The 19,700-nt window shown below is 41.3% G+C and overlaps 1 protein-coding gene across 2 annotated transcripts in view; it reads right to left on the reverse strand.

The window, feature by feature from the left end:
• The window catches only part of nectin3b (nectin cell adhesion molecule 3b), a 158,128-nt gene that overhangs the window by 17,385 nt on the left and 121,043 nt on the right, over positions 1-19,700 (reverse strand). For both annotated transcript variants that reach the window (XM_063053723.1, XM_063053722.1), the window contains 2 exons: positions 12,625-12,742; positions 3,621-3,772 (listed from right to left, as the gene is read on the reverse strand). In XM_063053723.1, coding sequence (XP_062909793.1) covers positions 3,621-3,772; positions 12,625-12,742 — 270 coding nt within the window. The remainder of the gene's footprint in view (positions 1-3,620; positions 3,773-12,624; positions 12,743-19,700) is intronic.

Consider the following 19,700-nt stretch of genomic DNA (forward strand, 5'->3'; position numbering starts at 1 on the left):
ATATATAAATGTACTTTGAACTTCGAAATACTTCAATATGCACTTAAATCGCCTAAGCATACTAGGTTATGGGGCAAGTGCTGGAAGGTGGGATTAATACAGCAGGTTCACAATCGTGACACGGAGGTTGTAGATTGTAATGCATGTTTTCACACGGTATGACTCTGCAACTGTAACTCCATATTCCTGCATTATCCTCAATGTTTGATTTTCTTCATGCTAGAAATTTATCAGTGTTTTGAATGAACACAGTGACAAGAGCTTCCACAGTGAAAAAAATTCTCCTTATTGCAATCTTAAATGTCCTATCCCTTATTGACCCTTACAGTGTCTATAAAAAGTATTAACCTCCCCCCACCATAAGTTTTCATATTTTATTGTTTTACAACATTGAATCACAGTGGATTTTACTTCTCTTTTTTGACACTAATCAACAGAAAAAGACTCTTGCTTGTCAATGTGAAAACAGATCTCTACGAAGTGATCTAAATTAATTATAAATATAAAACACTAAATAATTGATTGCATAAGAATTTACTGCCATTCAGTATGATCATGGCTGATCATCCAACTCAGAACCCTGCACCAGCCTTCCCTCCATACCCCCTGATCCCTTTAGCCACAAGGGCCATACCTAACTCCCTCTTAAATATAGCCAATGAACTGGCCTCAACTGTTTCCTGTGGCAGAGAATTCCACAGATTCACCACCCTCTGTGTGAAGAAGTTTTTCCTAATCTCGGTCCTAAAAGGCTTCCCCTTTATCCTCGAACTATGACCCCTCGTTCTGGACTTCCCCAACATCGGGAACAATCTTCCTGCATCCAGCCTGTCCAATCCCTTTAGGATTTTATACGTTTCAATCAGATCCCCCTTCAATCTTCTAAATTCCAACAAATATAAGCCTAGTTCATCCAGATTTTCATCATATGAAAGTCCTGCCATCCCAGGAATCAATCTGGTGAACCTTCTTTGTACTCCCTCTATGGCAAGGATGTCTTTCCTCAGATTAGGGGACCAAAACTACACACAATACTCCAGGTGTGGTCTCACCAAGGCCTTGTACAACGGCAGTAGTACCTCCCTGCTGCTGTACTCGAATCCTCTTGCTATAAATGCCAGCATGCCATTCGCCTTTTTCAACGTCTGCTGTACCTGCATGCCCACTTTCAATGACTGGTGTATAATGACACCCAGGTCTCGTTGCACCTCCCCTTTTCCTAATCGGCCACCATTCAGATAATAATGTTTTCCTGTTTTTGCCACCAAAGTGGATAACTTCACATTTATCCACATTAAATTGCATCTGCCATGAATTTGCCCACTCACCTAACCTATCCAAGTCACCCTGCATCCTCTTAGCATCCTCCTCACAGCTAACACTGCCGCCCAGCTTCGTGTCATCCGCAAACTTGGAGATGCTGCATTTAATTCCCTCATCCAAGTCATAATATATATTGTAAACAACTGGGGTCCCAGCACTGAGCCTTGCGGTACGCCACTAGTCACCGCCTGCCATTCTGAAAAGGTCCCGTTTATTCCCACTCTTTGCTTCCTGTCTGCTAACCAATTCTCTATCCACATCAATACCTTACCCCCAATACCGTGTGCTTTAAGTTTGCACACTAATCTCCTGTGTGGGACCTTGTCAAAAGCCTTTTGAAAATCCAAATATACCACATCCACTGGTTCTCCCCTATCCACTCTACTAGTTACATCCTCAAAAAATTCTATGAGATTCGTCAGACATGATTTTCCTTTCACAAATCCATGCTGACTTTGTCCGATGATTTCACCGCTTTCCAAATGTACTGTTATCACATCTTTGATAACTGACTCTGGCAGTTTCCCCACCACTGATGTTAGGCTAACCAGTCTATAATTCCCTAGTTTCTCTCTCCCTCCTTTTTTAAAAAGTGGGGTTACATTAGCCACCCTCCAATCCTCAGGAACTAGTCCAAAATCTAAAGAGTTTTGAAAAATTATCACTAATGCATCCACTATTTCTTGGGCTACTTCCTTAAGCACTCTGGGATGCAGACCATCTGGCCCTGGGAATTTATCCGCCTTTAATCCCTTCAATTTACCTAACACCACTTCCCTACTAACATGTATTTCCCTCAGTTCCTCCATCTCACTGGACCCTCTGTCTCCTACTATTTCTGGAAGATTATTTATGTCCTCCTTAGTGAAGACAGAACCAAAGTAATTATTCAATTGGTCTGCCATGTCCTTGCTCCCCATAATCAATTCACCTGTTTCTGTCTGTAGGGGACCTACATTTGTCTTAACCAATCTTTTTCTTTTCACATATCTATAAAAGCTTTTATAGTCAGTTTTTATGTTCCCTGCCAGTTTTTTCTCATAATCTTTTTCCCCCTTCCTAATTAAGCCCTTTGTCCTCCTCTGCTGAACTCTGAATTTCTCCCAGTCCTCAGGTGAGCCACTTTTTCTGGCTAATTTGTATGCTTCTTCTTTGGAATTGATACTATCCCTAATTTCCCTTGTCAGCCACGGGTGCACTACCTTATAATGTTAAATAACGTTAGCTATGCTAATGAACAAATGACACCTGTTAAACTCACCTCAACATGTCTTTTCCAGTCTTAACTCACCATGGGCAATAGAAAAGTCACTGTTGCAACAGTGCAGCATAGTGAGCAACACTGTCATTATTTTTGACCCCTATTAGGCAGGGGTACACTTTAGGGTAGTCTGGGGTGACATACGTTTTATATTTTCTTTTTTTGGAACACTGCCATGGCGTTCATTCTCTCTCTCTCTCTCGCTTGCTTTCTCTTGCTCGGTCTCAAAAAAAATTGATTTCCGTGATATTGTATATAATTTGCGGGCATCAGGGAGCCACTATTAATATGCGGGAGACTCCCAGAACTTCCGGGAAAGGTGGGATGTCTGGGGACTAGTAAGGTAGGTCACCAAGAGACCTAGAAACAGTTCTGGAGGAGTTACACACTTTAGTGGCTAAGATGGGAGAGAATGCACATACAATTGTTGCCCAGGCGCTTTACCAGTTGCAGCTTTATGGGAGAGTGGCAGAGAGAAAGCCATTGTTGGAAGCAACTCACATGAAATCTCAGAGGTTGCTAGAAGGCATGTGGGAGACTCTGAAGACAGCTGGAAGAAGGTGCTATGCTCTGATGAAACCCAAATTGAGCTTTTTGACCATCAGACTCAATGCTACTTTTGGCATAAGCTAAACACCACACATCATCAAGAACATACCATCTCTACTGTGAAGCATGGTAGTGGCTGCATCATGCTGTGGGGATCCTTCACTACAGCAGGTTCTGGAAGGCTTGTGAAAGTAGAGGGTTAAATGAATGCAGCAAAATACAGGTCAACAAGTACTGGCTTTAAAATAAAACAAAAGACCAAATTTAGCTAAATTATAGGCTGAGTAATTTCAATGCCATAGTTCAGAAAGTATAGCCTGCCCTATTAATCACTCCAGTCTTTGCATATTGATTTGATTCTGTGAAATGATGACTGTACTTTCATGTACTGTACATATCAAGTGGAACTTTTAAAAATAAATGTCTATTGTGATGTACAACTAACAAATGGGTCAAGGTGTATATATAAATAAAAAATAAAATATACCTTTTATCTGGACAAGTTTTTGATTTTTTCTATGTCCATGGATGTTCACAACCTCACAAATGTAAATACCAGAATCGTTGTGGTTAAGTGGTCTATTGAAAGTTAGAGTATCATTTTCAATTTGCAAATCCTCTGGTAGCTGTTCTTCGAATCTAGACAATTCAAAGAACATTAATTAGAATTGCAATAATCTTTATAACCATTAAAATTGCAGATCTTGCATCAACATGCTTCATAAAAAGGCAATATTGTATTGATTACCATTACCAACAAAAGGATGGAAAAATACATTAAACACCAGCTTTGATCCCCTCCCTTACACAGTATGTTAAATATCCCTTCAACTTCCCAGATTAAACCTGAATTATCTGCTTTAGAACATAGAACACTGCAGCAGAATACAGTCCATAATGTTTTACTAATCTTTCAACCTACTGTAAACCAATCTAACCTTTTCCTCCAACAAAGCCCTCCATTTTCCTATCATCTTTGTGCCTATCTAAGAGTTTCTTAAAATCCTCTATTGTATCTGCCTCGACCACCAACCCTGGCAGTGTGTTCCACACACTCACCGCTCTCTGTAAAATAAAACTTGCCTCTGACATCCTCCCTCCATACTTTCATCCAATGACCTGAAAAATTTGCCCTATGTATTAGCCATTCCCACCTTTCTTTAATTCTTTCTTATCTTGTCTATATAATGACCTTGGGGCATGATGTTACTTGATTCTGTTCCAAGCAAATTGGTGAACCTTGGCAAGTCAAACAGCATCCGTGGAGAGGAATAAATTGTTAACATTACAAGCCAAGACACTGAGTTCCTCCAGTGTTTTATGTGTGTGTTCCTCAGCATCTGCAGAAAATAGAAACAACATCTCCGGATGCTGGAAATCTGAGCAACACACACAAAATGCTGGAGGACCTCAGCAGGCCAGGCAGTATCTATGAAAAAGTGTAAACAGTCAATGTTTCAGGCTGTGACCCTTTAATCAGGACTGGGAAAAAATATGAGGTCAGAAAAAGAAGTTGGGGAGAAGAGAGGAAGTAGTACAAGGTGGCAAGTGATAATTGAAACCAGGAGAGGAGGAGGGGTGAAGTAATGAGTTGGGAGGTTGATTGGTGAAATAAATAAAAGGTTAGAGAAGGGGGAATATTAAAGGAGAGAGTCATAACAGACTTTATTAGAACAATTGTGGATGAGTGTATCCCCACAAAATCATTCAGGGTTTACCCAATCAGAAGCTCTGGATGAACAATGAAATCCAGGCTTTGCTGAGAGCCAGATCAGTAGCATTTAAGTCTGGAGATCAAGAATGCTACAAGAGATGTAGGTATGATTCCTGAAAAGCCATCTCACAGGTGAAGTGGAGATTCCGGACTAAACTGGAATCTACGAGAGATGCTCAACAGCTGCGGCAGGGTCTGAAAGCTGTAACCTCCAAAAAAGTTAAATCTTAAACAGAGGGGACAGCAGAGCTTCGCTTCCAGATGAACTCAATGCCTTCTATGCTCACTTTGACAATCAGAACAGAGAAGAACCATCGTACACCTCCAAGTCTCCCAATAATCCTTTGGTCCAGGAATCCGAAGATGATTGTGGGCTGCCTTCAAGACAGTGAATTCAAGAGAGTGCATCTGGTCTGATGGAACACCTGGCTGAGTACTGAAGACCTGTTTAGAATGGTGATTAAGAAGAGCATGGTAACCTATTTCAATGATTATCGCTCAGTGGCACCATAATGATGAAGAGTTTTGAGAGGCTGGTGTTGAAGCATATCAGCTGCCGTCCAAGTGGCAACTTGGATCTGCTCCAATTCACCTACCAAAGCAACAGGTCTACAGTAGATGCCATCTCACTGGCTTTTCACACAAACCTGGAACATTTTGGACAGCAAAGGTGTATCCATCAGGAGGCTCTTTATAGATTACAGCTCAGCATTTAATACCATCATCCCCTCAAAACTAATCAGTAAACTCAAGACCTGGGCCTCAATACCCCCTTGTGCAACTGGATCTTGGAATTCCTCACTTGTCAGTTCGGATTGACAGAAGCATCTTCTGCACAATCTCCATCATCACAGGAGATCACAGAGAGCAGATGCAGCAAAGACGGAGGAACTGAGAGAAGAGGATGGCATTTTTACAAGTGACAGGGTGGGAAGAGGTATAGTCTAGGTAGCTATGAGAGTCAGTGTGCTTATATATCAGTGGATAAACTGTCTTCAGAGGAAGGTATCGGAAATAGACTAAGTAAATTTGAGGGCAGGGTGGAAGTCGGAGGCAAAGTTAATGAATTCGACCAGCTCAGCATAGGAACAGGAAGCAGCAACAATGCAGTCGTCGATGTAGCGTAGGGAAAGTTGGGAAGTAATAACAGTGTAGGCTTGGAACACAGACTGTTTCACGTAGTTGACAAAAAGGGAGGCCTAGCTGGGACCGATGCGATTGCCCATGGGTACACCTTTGGTTTGAAGGAAGTGGGAGGAGCCGAAGGAGAAATTATTAGGAGTGTGGGCCAAAGGAGAAATTAAGAGTGAGAGCTGAAAGAAAACCCATGATCCCATCTTACAAATGACTGCCCTGTCTTTAACCTTTCCTTTCCAAAGTCCTTGTACATACTGCTATCTTCCAGATCCAGATACTAGTCATAGAATCAGGGAGATATCGCATTCAGTCCAGAATCTGCACCACCCATTTGACAGTAACGTTATGTTAATCACATTCTTTTTCAATCTTCCTATCATTCTCATCAGCTCTCTCCAGATTCTATCACTCACCTAGAGACGTGGGGCAATTTATAGTGGTCAACTGATGCAGCAATCTGCACATCTTTAAAATATGGGTTGGGAGGGGGGAAGAGAAGGAAAAATGTTTGAAATATCTCAAAGAAATTCCTGTGGTCACAGGAAGCACCAGCAAACTCCATTCAGACTTCAAAGAATGAACCATGGTCTTTAGCACTGTGAGGCAGTGGTGGAATTATTAGCTGTGCAACTATACCACTTTCTCTCCTGTAATTCCCTGCATGATTGCTTACAACAGGTGTTGCCATTTGTTAAGAATCTTTATCAGAGCTGCAATTTACAAGCGGCTGTGACCTTGGTGAACTACCCCTCCTAATCTAATCTACCACATCCAATAGATCCACCTTCCACCAAAATATTTCCTATCCTTCGTGTGGATAGTCAGAGGCTTTTCCCAGGGCTGAAATGGCTAGCACGAGAGGGCACAGTTTTAAGGTGCTTGGAAGTAGGTACAGAGGAGATATCAGGGGTAAATTGTTTTTTTTATATATACGCAGAGAGTGGTGAGTGCGTGGAATGGGCTGCTGGCGACAGTGGTGGAGGTGGATATTATAGGGTCTTTTAAAATCTCCTGGATAGGTAAGACGATAAGACCATAAGACAAAGGAGCAGAAGTCGGCCATTCTGCCCATCTAGTCTGCTCTGACATTTTATCATGAGCTGATCCATTCTCCTATTTAGTCCCACTCCCCCGCCTTCTCACCATAACCTTTGATGCCCTGGCTACTCAGATACCTATCAATCTCTGCCTTAAATACACCCAATGACTTGGCCTCCACTGCTGCCCATGGCAACAAATTCCATAGATTCACCACCCTCTGACTAAAAAAGTTTCTTCCCATTTCTGTTCTGAATGGGCGCCCTTCAATCCTTAAGTCATGCCCTCTCGTATTAGACTCCCCCATCATGGGAAACAACTTTGCCACATCCACTCTGTCCATGCCTTTCAACATTCGAAATGTCTCTGTAAGGTCTCCCCTCATTCTTCTAAACTCCAAGGAATACAGTCCAAGAGCGGACAAACGTTCCTCATATGTTAACCCTCTCATTCCTGGAATCATTCTAGTGAATCTTCTCTGTACCCCGTCCAATGTCAGCACATCCTTCCTTAAATAAGGAGACCAAAACTGCCCACAGTACTCCAAGTGAGGTCTCACCAGTGCCTTATAGAGCCTCAATATCACATCCCTGCTCCTATACTCTATTCCTCTAGAAATGAATGTCAACATTGCATTCCCCTTCTTCACCACCGACTCAACCTGGAGGTTAACCTTAAGGGTATCCTGTACGAGGACTCCCAAGTCCCGTTGCATCCCAGAACTTTGAATTCTTTCCCCATTTAAATAATAGTCTGCCCGTTTATTTCTTCTGCCAAAGTGCATAACCATACATTTTCCAACATTGTATTTCATTTGCCACTTCTTCGCCCATTCTTCCAAGTCTCTCTGCAGACTCTTCGGTTCTTCAGCACTACCGGCCCCTCCACCTATCTTCGTATCATCAGCAAACTTAGCCACAAAGCCATCTATTCCATAATCCAAATCGTTGATGTACAATGTAAAAAGAAGCGGCCCCAACACTGATCCCTGTGGAACACCACTGGTAACCGGCAGCCAATCAGAATAGGATCCCTTTATTCCCACTCTCTGTTTCCTGCCAATCAGCCAACGCCCTATCCACGCACATATCCAGGTACTTGGAGCTTAGAAAAATATGGGTAACCCTAGGTAATTTCTAAGGTAAGGACACGTTCAGCACAGCTTTGTGGGTCGAAGGGCCCGTATTGTGCTGTAGGTTTTCTATGTTTCTTGTTTCAACTGGACAGGACAAGCCTTGGTTGGTCTGATTCTTCTATTTCCGTATTTCCCAAAACATTAAAGAGCATTCAGCTTATCAAGCAACACACGCAAAAAATGCCGGTGAACGCAGCAGGCCAGGCAGCGTCTATAGGAAGAGGTACAGTTGATGTTTCGGGCAGAGACCCTATATCAGCACTAACTGAAAGAAGAGATAGTAAGATATTTGAAAGTGGGAGGGGGAGGGGGAGATCTGAAATGATAGGAGAAGACAGGAGGGGGAGGGATGGAGCTAAGAGCTGGAAAGTTGATTGGCAAAAGGGATATGAGGCTGGAGAAGGGAGCAGATCATGGGACGGGAGGCCTAGGGAGAAAGAAGGTTGCGGGGGGAGAAAGCCCAGAGGTTGGGCAAGGAGTTATAGTGAGAGGGACAGAGGGAGAAAAAAGAGAAGGAAAAAAGGGAAAAGGAAAGAAATAAATAAATAAGGGATAGGGTACGAATGGGAGGTGGGGCATTAACAGAAGTTAGAGAAGTCAATGTTCATGCCATCAGGTTGGAGGCTACCCAGACGGAATATAATGTGTTGTTCCAGATTTCCAGCATCTGCAGATTTCCTTGTGTCAGCTTATCAAGTACTAGTTCACAGAGCAATCTTTTCCCCGCTGACTTTCCCTGAAATCTATTCTCCCCACATTGTCATCAAACCCTCTGTATTGTAACACCCTACTATACCAGGGGCAATTTCCTTCAACCTGATTTGTCACATTACTCGTCTGATATTCAATACTAGGTCAGTGGAAATTCCTCCACCTAGGTAATAGGAAGAACATTCACAGTTCTAGTTTTCTATATGACAGATGTGCCCCGAACTACAAAACCACTCATCACCGAGATTAACTAGTTGCACTGCTTTACACTGCCCAAGCACATCTGCTGCTAGATCCTTTATCCTGCTTCTTTGTTATCCCAATGGTCTCCCATTTAGCCTCTTATTTTCTTCTTTACACAAACTTGAACTCAACAAAATTCTGTTGTTCACATACTAATTTGCACAAAAGCTAATCCCATCCACTATTTCTGAGTCTGGTAATTTAAGACCATAAAACAGTCCCATACAGGAACAGGCCTTTCGGTCCATAGTGACTGTGCTGATCATCATGCTGATTTATAAAACCTTTTGCTGCACAAATGCACATTTTAGATTTTTTTCTTAAATTTATGTAAACCTTCACCAGAATGTATTTTGAAATTCTTGAACTACTCGAATGAGCCTGGACTTTAATTGCACTATCACTGGAGTCAGGTCATCAGCTGTCAGGTCCAAAGCTCAAATGTTTCATCCCTTAGCCTCTGTCTTATTACCTCTATCACCAATGAAGCCATCAAAAAGCAAGGATTGACCATATGGAATGATAGTTACTTGTTTTCCCATCAACCAATAAAACTTTGCTGAAAGCAGAATCTTGCACTGGAATATTAATTTTTACTGTTGCGTAAATACAATATTTAAAATTTTTCACAGCAGGTGGAAAAATATCCTCATCTCCTCCTGTAACAACTGTGCACAATCTGGGGTAGCTTAACACATTCATGTAAAATAACTGAGAAAAAGCTGATATAAACATATTGGTTTTCAGAGCTTTAACAATGTGGTAATGTAACATCCTCTTCTAACGTGGCAAAGCAAAAGAGAAATGTTCTTGTGAATATGCCAAATCCTTCAGATTTGTGAAAGCACACAATTAAATAAATAGTGGAGTTAACTTCAAGCCCCTCTGAGACTTGCTATGTATGATATCTTGATGTACCTAAAATGTATATATGTTGTTAAATGCACTTACTTTATTACATTACTTACATCACAGTTAAGTAGTATCAAAAGCAACAACTGAAAACATGCAGTTTATCAAGGGGAGTTGCTGGATAGATATAACAACAGTATTTTTATTGCATGAGGAAGTTTAGACCCTTTGAGGTTTATAGAGGATATTGGACAAAACCCAAGTAGGATCAAGGAAGATCCTATCTTTATGAGTTACTAAGGAAAATGGGTGATCTTTGCATGGAGGCTGAGGAAATAAGTGGGATACTAAATAAATACATAATCGTATTCACGACGGAGAAGGAAATAAGAGGCTGTCCTCTATTTTAAAACAGTAGTATAAATAAGACTGGAAATACAGGCCAGTGAGCCTCTACATCAGTGGGAGAAGATGGACAGGATTTATGTTTGCTTGGAAAGGTAGAGAAAGATTAGGAGTCAGTCATCTGGGGATAATCTAATTTGAAAGTTTCTGGGTCCATAGCTGACTTGGACAGAGTCCAGAGGACTTTCACAAGAATTATCCCAGGAATGAAAGGATTAACATACAGGGAGTTAGATATGGCCCTCGTGGCTAAAGGGATCAGGGGGTATGGAAGGAAGGCTGGTACAGGGTTCTGAGTTGGATGATCAGCTATGATCATACTGAATGGCGGTGCAGGCTCGAAGGGCCAAATGGCCTACTCCTGCACCTATTTTCTATGTTTCTATGTCTATGTTTCCATGAATATTTGATGTCTCTGGGTTTAGAAGAATGAGGACAGGATTTCACTGAAAGATATCAAATATTGAAAGGCCTAGAGAGAGTGGATGTGGAGATGACGTTTCCTATACTAGGGGAGTCTAGGACCAAAGAGTGCAGCTTCAGAATTGAAAGATGTCCCTTTGGAACACAAATGACGAGGAATTTCTTTAGCCAGAGGGTGGTAAATCTGTGGAATTCATTGCCAAAGACAGCTGTCGAGGCCAGGTCTTTGGGTATATTGAAGCGGAGATTGATAGGATCTTGATTAATCAGGTGGTCAAAGCTTAAGCTTAAAGGAAGAAGGCAGGAGAATGGGGTTGAAAGGGATAATATTTCAGGCAGATAGAATAGCAAAGCAGACCTGATGTGCAAAATGGCCTAATTCTGCTCCTATGTCTTATGGTCTTGGAGATGGGAGACAGTGGGCAGCAGTCGATGAAAGATTTTCAGACAGGAAGTCTGTACCAAGTGCTATACTGCAGTGATCAGTACCCTAGGGCCAGGTACGGCATCATCTGGTTTGAAGCTTTTTATGGCAAATTTGAAGAATTTTATATTTCTAGAATTTCATATAAAAATTCCAAACTAAATTATTATAGACAGACAATGAGAAAGAAGAAAGCCAATTATATTTTGTCATATACTTGAGAATGATAGGAAAGAAACATACTTCCAATATCCTCCCTATCCATACTTAATGAAGTAAGAAAGATTCATAAGTTCAGCACAGTGGTATAAACTCATAGTACCTACTAGCCTCAAGTCTCCAGCAACCATAGAACCATAGAACATCACAGCACAGAAACAGGCTTTTCGGCCCTTTTTGGCAGAGCCGAGTCAGTTTTCTGCCTAGTCCCACTAACCTGCACCTGGACCATATCCCTCCATACACCTCTCATCCATGTACCTGTCCAAGTTTTTCTTAAATGTTAAAACCAGGTTCAATTCTGGACACTGGTGCTCTGTATGGAGTTAGTTTGTATGCTCTCCCTGTGATTCTGTGGATTTGCCCTAGTACTTCAGTTTCCTTCTAGTTTGCTAACACATGCTGGTTGCTAGGTTAACAGGCTATTGTAACTTATCTACAGTGTAGACAAATGTTAGAATTAGGATGGCAGAGTAAACTAATTGGTATTGCACCCAGTTGAACTACTCCAAGAGCCAGTATTGATGAAGCAAATTGCAAGGAACAGGAAAGGTACCTGGAAGAACTTGCTATCATCCCATTTCAGCACAAATTGCCATTATAATAATATTTTAAACCAGAGAAGTTACATGTGAACTGATTCGTTAACTGTCTGGAAGATTCAGAGGCTGTGTTAGTTTATGATTTCAGCAGAATCCAAAGTACTCATTCCCAAATTTATGCAATTTAAAAAAAAATTGTTAGTACAGAAGTGTCTAATGTTGTCACAGCAAAGGCATCTTGGCTGGCAGTTTTCCTATACCGTCAGTAACTGTACTTCATTAGCTTTAAAGTTCTACACACATCATCTTTGATTATTACTACATATTTATTCAGATCTGGCCTTTTTTAATTTATCAGTAAACTTCATATCCTAACTATAGAAATGTGTGTTTTTGTTTCTAATTCATAAATCCAATTTGTTGCCGTTACGAAGCTACAAGCTATCAGGATGTTAACATGGTGACAGAAAGAAAGCATGCTCTTTCATCACAGTGAGGAAAACATTAAAAATGCTAAGGCATGAATTCTAACTCACTGATCAAGGTCACCCATAAGTTACAGGCATCTATTAGACATAAATCTCTAGTTACTATTCAGTTACATTTGCACCCAATGTTTCATATCATTTGAAAATTAGTCACATATACCTGCTCCATATGTATGCAGAAGGTGATGGGTTTGCATCAGCTTTACATTTAAGTTGCACATTTTTCCTTCCAACAAACCAGTTTCCATCGTACCCCATCATAGTTACTTCAGGAGCATCTGGAACAAATCATAGTATGTTGACTGTTGCAATTAACACGCCTGCATTATTTACTCAACAGTTAAAATTAATGGGCCTTATCTGGATTCATAATTACAATTTCACTCAAATTATAGCAGGAGTTGGCATTTCACTGTTTCAGAGAACATTGCCATTAAATGTACAGGCAGACACAAGGAATTCTACAGATGCTGGAAATTCAAGCAACACACAAAGTTGCTGGTGAATGCAGCAGGCCAGGCAGCATCTCTAGGAAGAGGTACAGTCATCGTTTTGGGCCGAGACCCTTCGTCAGGACTCAGGACCCTCCTGACGAAGGGTCTTGGCCCGAAACGTTGACTGTACCTCTTCCTAGAGATGCTGCCTGGCCTGCTGCATTCACCAGCAACTTTGATGTGTGTTGCTTAAATGTACAGGCAGTCCCAGTTTACACGGTGGTTCCACTCCTGAGAACAGTTCACTAGCCAATTGCCCCGCAAGTCAAAAACATCTGTTTTTCAATAGCTACCCTCAATGTAATCACTCTATATACAATAATAAAATACTTATTTTATCAAATATTCACTTCAATTTGTTTTCCACCAATTACTTCAAATCAATTTCTGCAGATTTTTAAAACATCTGTTAAAAAAAAAAGACATTTACTCTATCTGGACCCCAAACAATTCTACACACCTTAAATAAATTTCTTGTCAGTCTACTCTATCGTAAAGAAAACTCCAGTTTATATCACCTTTCCTGCTAATATTTACCAAAACTGATGAAGTCCTCATAAATCTCTGAATCTTTACATCTATCTTCAAGGGTAATGCCCAGAATTGTATTCAGCACTCAACAGTGATCCTTGTGTAATTATTTATACTTTTAATTTAACCTTCTCACACCTCTCATATTCTAAGCCGCAGTAAATAAAGAACATTAGATTAACCTGTCCCACAATACTAAAGGATCTTTAAACACATATTCCAAGGTCCTTCTGCCACACACCAGCTGATATCCTCTCATTGCTGTGCAATTCCTTTGCTTTGTTACACTTCCCTCAAACCAATACCTCAACTTCTCAATTTAATTATATTGCTACTTTGCTGTCCAAACTATGAGATCAATACCATTTTGCTATCTAAAGTTTTATTCCTCAGTCAACCATATTGTCATATCTGCAAATTCCTTTTCTGTCATCGTTAATACATATTCCAAAAGCAAGAAACCCAAATTCTGGAGGATAGCGTATGCTGTCTCTTTATTTTACTTATCATGCCTTAGTTACATGAGGATGCTGCCAAAACCTAGGAGCTTGAGTTATAAGGAGACGCTAAATAGGTTAAGACTGTTTTCCTTGATGGATAACCTTAGAGTTTTTTTTAAAAATTATGGAAGGCATAGCTAAGATAGGTGGTCATATTCTTTTCTCAGCATAGAGAACTCTAAAACTAGAGGACATAAGTTAATCGAAGGGTCTTAGCCCGACACATCGACTGTACCTCTTCCTAGAGATGCTGCCTGGCCTGCTGCGTTCACCAGCAACTTTGATGGGCATAATTTAAGATGGGATGAGGCAGTTTTAAACAGACTATTGGAGGCAAATTTTTCCGCACAGAGGGCAAAGGGTAATATGGAACAAGCTGCCAGAAGATGGATATAATTACAATATTTCAAGTTCATTGATTACAAGAATTTACAGTCATGTGGTGCAAATGCAGGCAAATTGAAATATCACAGGAAGGCACCTTGCCTGGCAGGGAAGGGCCCGTTTCCACATTGTACAACTCCATGACCATATTTAAGAAGGGCTCTAAGAACAAGCCATTAACATCTGTAGTTTGACAAGTCACTGAAGCGAATTCTGAGAGAGAGGATTTCATGGAATAGTCATAGGGATAGTCATGGAAAATCATGACTCACAAATTTGATTTAGTATTTTTCAAGAAGTGACCGACAAGGGCAGGGTAGTAGACATTGTCACATGAACTTTAGCAAGACCTTTGACAAAATCCACAGGACATGCTGATCCAGAAGGTGAGAACACATGGAATCCAGTGTGAACTTGGTAACTGGCTACAAAATTGACTTAGGGTTAGAAGCAAAGAACAATAGTGCATGGTTGCTTTTCATTTTGGAGGTCCATGACCAAGAGCATGCTTTAGGGATTGGTGTCCTGTTGTTTGTCACATATGTATGCTTTATATCAGAATATAGGCAGTGTAATTATCAACTTTGCAGATTATAACTTTGACATGGACAAAGAAGAAGATTGGTTAAGCTTATAACATAATATTTAACCATTGGGAAAGTGTGTAAAGGAATGGCAGATGGAATTTAACTCAAACATTAGGACAGGTACATGGACAAAAAAAAGATATGAGCAACTGCAGTCAAACGGGTTTAAAGTAAATTTTATTATCAAAGTACATAAACATCACCATATACAACCCTGAGATTCATTTTCTTGTAGGCATACTCAATAAACCTATAGAATAATAACAATATCAGAATTAATGGAAGACTGTCCAACTTAGGGCATTCAACCAGACGACTTGCAAATGCAAAAAAAGAAATAAAAAATTATTTATATTTGTACAAGATGATGAGGGGCACTGATTGTGTGGCTAGCCAGAGGCTTTTTCCTAGGGCTGAAATGGCTAACACAAGGGGATTTAGTTTTAAGGTGCTTGGAAATAGGTACAAAGAGGATGTCAGAGGTAAGTTTTTCCACACAGAGTGGTGGGTGTGTGGAATGCACTGCCGGCAGCGGTGGTGGAAGTGGATACAACAGGGTCTTTTAAGAGCCTCTTAGATAGGTACCTGGAGATTAGAAAAATTCAAGATTCAAATTCAAGATTCAAAAAACTTTATTGTCAATCTAACCAGACATCAGCTCTGCAGGGCAGAATGAAACAGCGTTTCTCAGGGGCAGTGCAATCATAACATAACAAACACAACACTAAATAATAAACATAACAATAAGTAGTAAAACACAACAGCCACATGTCAGTTAAAATCAGTTATAAGTGTCCAGTGCAAGTTAAAAGTGTCCAAAGCAGAGTCAGGTGGAGCAGCTAGTTAGCAGTCTGACTGCCTGTAGGAGGAAGCTGTTTAGTAGCCTTGTGGTTTCAGTTTTGATGCTCCTGTAACGTTTGCCTGATGGCAGAAGAACAAACAGTTCATGGAGAGGGTGTGAGGGGTCTTTAATGATGTACCGTGTCTTCTGGAGGCATCGACTCTGAAAGAGGTCCTGGACAGAAGGTAGGGAGACCCCAATAACCTTCTCTGCTCCCCTAACCACCCTCTGCAAGGCTTTTTTGTCGACAGCACTGCAGCTGGAGTACCAGGTTGTGATGCAAAAGGTCAACACACTCTCAACCACGCCTCTGTAGAATGTAGTTAAGATGTTAGTGGGGAGGGATGCTTGTTTAAGCTTCCTCAGAAAGTGCAGTCTCTGCTGGGCCCGTTTCACAATCCCGGTGGTGTTCCTGGACCGGGTGAGATTGTCCGAGATCTGCACCCCAAGGAACTTGATGTTTTCCACTCTCTCCACTGTGGAGCTGCTGATGCTGAGGGGTGTGTGCTCAGGCTGAGACCGTCTGAAATCGACGATCATCTCCTTGGTTTTGGTGACATTAAGCATCAAGTTGTTATCCCTGCACCAGCTCTCTAGGTGTTTGACCTCCTCCCTGTACATAGTTTCATCATTTTTTCTGATGATCCCCACCACTGTGGTATCATCTGCAAATTTAATGATCAGGTTCTCCTTGAATCTAGCTGCACAGTCATGTGTTAGTAATATAAACAGCAATGGGCTAAGCACACAGCCTTGTGGGGATCCAGTGCTCAGTGTGATGGAGTCAGAGATGTTCCTGCCAACACGGACTGACTGTGGTCTCTCAGTCAAGAAATCCAGAATCCAGCAACACATGGCAGTGCTAAGGCCAAGCAGCGACAGTTTCACCACTAGTCTCTGCGGGATGATGGAGGGCTATGTGCTGGGGAAATTCTAGGCAGTCTCTAGAATAGGCTACATGATCGGCACAACATTTTGGGCCAAAGGGCCTGTAGATTTCTATGTTCTATAAATAACAAATATAATAGTACAATAACATAAATACAGTTTTCATGTAGATGTGCTCAATGGTTGGGAGGATTTACCCATGATGGACTGGGCCGTATCCACTTTTGTAGAATTTTCCACAAAATTTAGAAATTATAAGAGGTCCAGTTCCAGGTAACACTAATGCTCAACAAATGTGCCAGCGCTTGATACCAATACTTCTTATATAAATCAAACAATATGGGAGACAGCAGGACTTGTTGCAATGTTGGCATTTATTTCAAGGGGAATAGAATATAAAAGCAAGGAGATAATGCTGAGACACTAATAATAAGACACTTGTCAGGCCACACTTGGAGTATTGTCAACAGTTTTAGGCCCCATATCTCAGGAAGGATGTGTTGTCATTGGAGAGAGTCCAGAGGAGGTTCACAAGGATGATTCGGGGAATGAAGGGGTTAACATATGAGAAGCGTTTCGCAGCTTTGGGCCAGTACTCTCTGAAATTAGAAGAATGTGGAGAGATATCATTGAAACCTACTGAATGTTGAAAGGATTAGATAAAGTGGATGTCTCCTATGGTGGGGGTATCCAGAATTAGAGGGCATAGCCTCAAATTTGTGGGACAACCTTTTAGAACAGAGGTAAGGAGGAATTCAGAGGGTGAATCTGTGGAATGCTCTGCCACAGAATGCAGTGGAGGCAAAGTCCGTGGGTGTGTTTAAGGCAGAAGTTGATAGCTTCCTGATCGGTCAGGGCATCAAGGGATATGGTGACAAGGCAGATGGATGGGGTTGAGTGGGATCCGGGATCAGTCATGATGGAATGGTGGAGCAGACTCAATGGGCTGAATATGTCTTATGGTCTTAAGGACTTTGCTTCCAGATGGCCCTTCTATGTACACTTTGACCGTCAAAACATGGAGGAACCATCACAGAGTCCCACATCCTCGAAGAACCTATGATTTCAGTCTCTGAAGCTGAAGTACAAGCTACCTTTAGGAGGGTGAACCCACGAAAAACATCTGGCCTGGACAAGGTACCCAGCCAACTACTAAAGACCTGTGCTGATCAACAAGCTAGTGTGTTCACTGAGATCTTTAACCTCTCGCTTCAGCATGTGTGGCACCCACCTACTTCAAGTAGGTTTCAATTATACTAGTGCCCATGAAGAACGTGGTGATCTGCCTCAGGTGCTTTGAGAGGTTGGTAATGAAACATATAAACTCCTCCCTGAGAAGCAACCGGGGTGTTGTTATGACACCACTCAGACAGGCTGTTAATCTCCCTCCTAAATGCTAATTTATCACCACCTTTTGATTTGGTGTATCACAGTAGTGTCATCAGCAAACTTGAATATGGCATTGGAGCTATGGATGGTCACACAGTGATAAGTGTAAAGCCAGTAGAGCAGGGGATTAACCTTGTGGTTCACCTGTGCTGATGGAGATCATGGAGGAGATGCTGCCAATCTGAACGGATCAGCACAAGTCTTAGGTACTTGGCCAAAGTTCCTTCTAGGTGTGCACACACAACATCTTTTGCTACTAGTGCACAAAGGAATTTAAATTGCACACAAAAGGTTGTCACCCTCCAACTCATTGGCATGTCAAGTATATTTCATGATTGTACACAATCACATTTCCTTTTCCGGTTTCTGATGTCAACGGTGCCGACAACGCTGAATTTGTGATGATTTGTCTGCAGATTTTAAAACTGGCTTATTTATACTATCTCAAATTCCAAAGCAGCAAATAGCATGAAGCGCAAAAGAACCGTTAGTTTATTTAAACCGGATGGCTAAATGAAACGTAGAAACAGCTACACCGAAAGCTCACAAGGTCAGGAACGTGCAGCCATAAGAAATGTTAATGTACAATACAGAAAATTGTGTTACTGTGTGTATTGTCGCGATGCAAAAGTTGCTGGAGAATTTGCAAGTAGGAAGAAGTGAAGTGATACTTGGAAACTTGACTTTTTAAAGTGTCATTTAGCAAGCAAATCACATATAGACGGTGTGCAAAAGCTGCAATGAGAAAATCCTTCATTACGCGCTACAGACCTGCTACGTACATGTTCTGTGAGAGTGCAGATGAATGAGAGCGAAACGATCAAACCCAGAGGAGATTAAAGTTCTTATTGACAGTGTTTTGTTAGCTGTTCAAATTAATAACTACATATAAAATTCAGTCTGCACATGTTGTCACCGGGCAAAAAAAACACACAGCACAAGAATTTTGCATACACTGGTCATTACAAATTAGAGGGAACATTATTGGCTAGGTACCCCACCTGGGCTGGATGCTTTCCATGGGTTCACCCTCATGAAGGCTCACCACCAGCGGAGACTGAAATCATAGAGTCATCAGGTCTGTGGAAGTTGTGATGATTCCTCCATGTTTTGAAGATTCCTCCATGTTTTGAAGGTCAAAGTGAGCATAGAAGGTATGCTTCCAGCTTATCTGGAAGCCAAGCCCTGCTGTCTCCCATGTTGCTTGGTTTAACTTGATAAGAGGTGGTAGTATTCAAGCCCTACCACAAATGTCAAGCATCCTTTAGTTTAGATAGGCATGGATGAGTTGAGCTGAAGAGTTTATGTCTGTGGTCTTCCCGTAATTTAGAAGAAAACTAGAGACTATGAAACAATGTAGAACAAAAGGCTTCGATTGGCTGAAAAGCTTAAAGAAATTAGCATTGGTATAAAAGTAGAGACGTTAATGGGGCCAAAAATCTACACTAACCCCAGAGAAACCAAGTTAATATTTCATGTTTGAGACCCTTCATCAGAACTGAGAAACGTTTTACATTGTGCAGAGGATGAGAACGTGATGGACAGGAAACAGGGATCTCTGATGGGCTGAGTTGATAAATTATCAATGATGCCACCTTGTTTAAGAAAATTAAAAGAAGGTA

Source organism: Mobula hypostoma, chromosome 7 (assembly GCF_963921235.1).
Source record: "Mobula hypostoma chromosome 7, sMobHyp1.1, whole genome shotgun sequence".
Taxonomy (NCBI): Eukaryota; Metazoa; Chordata; class Chondrichthyes; order Myliobatiformes; family Myliobatidae; genus Mobula; species Mobula hypostoma.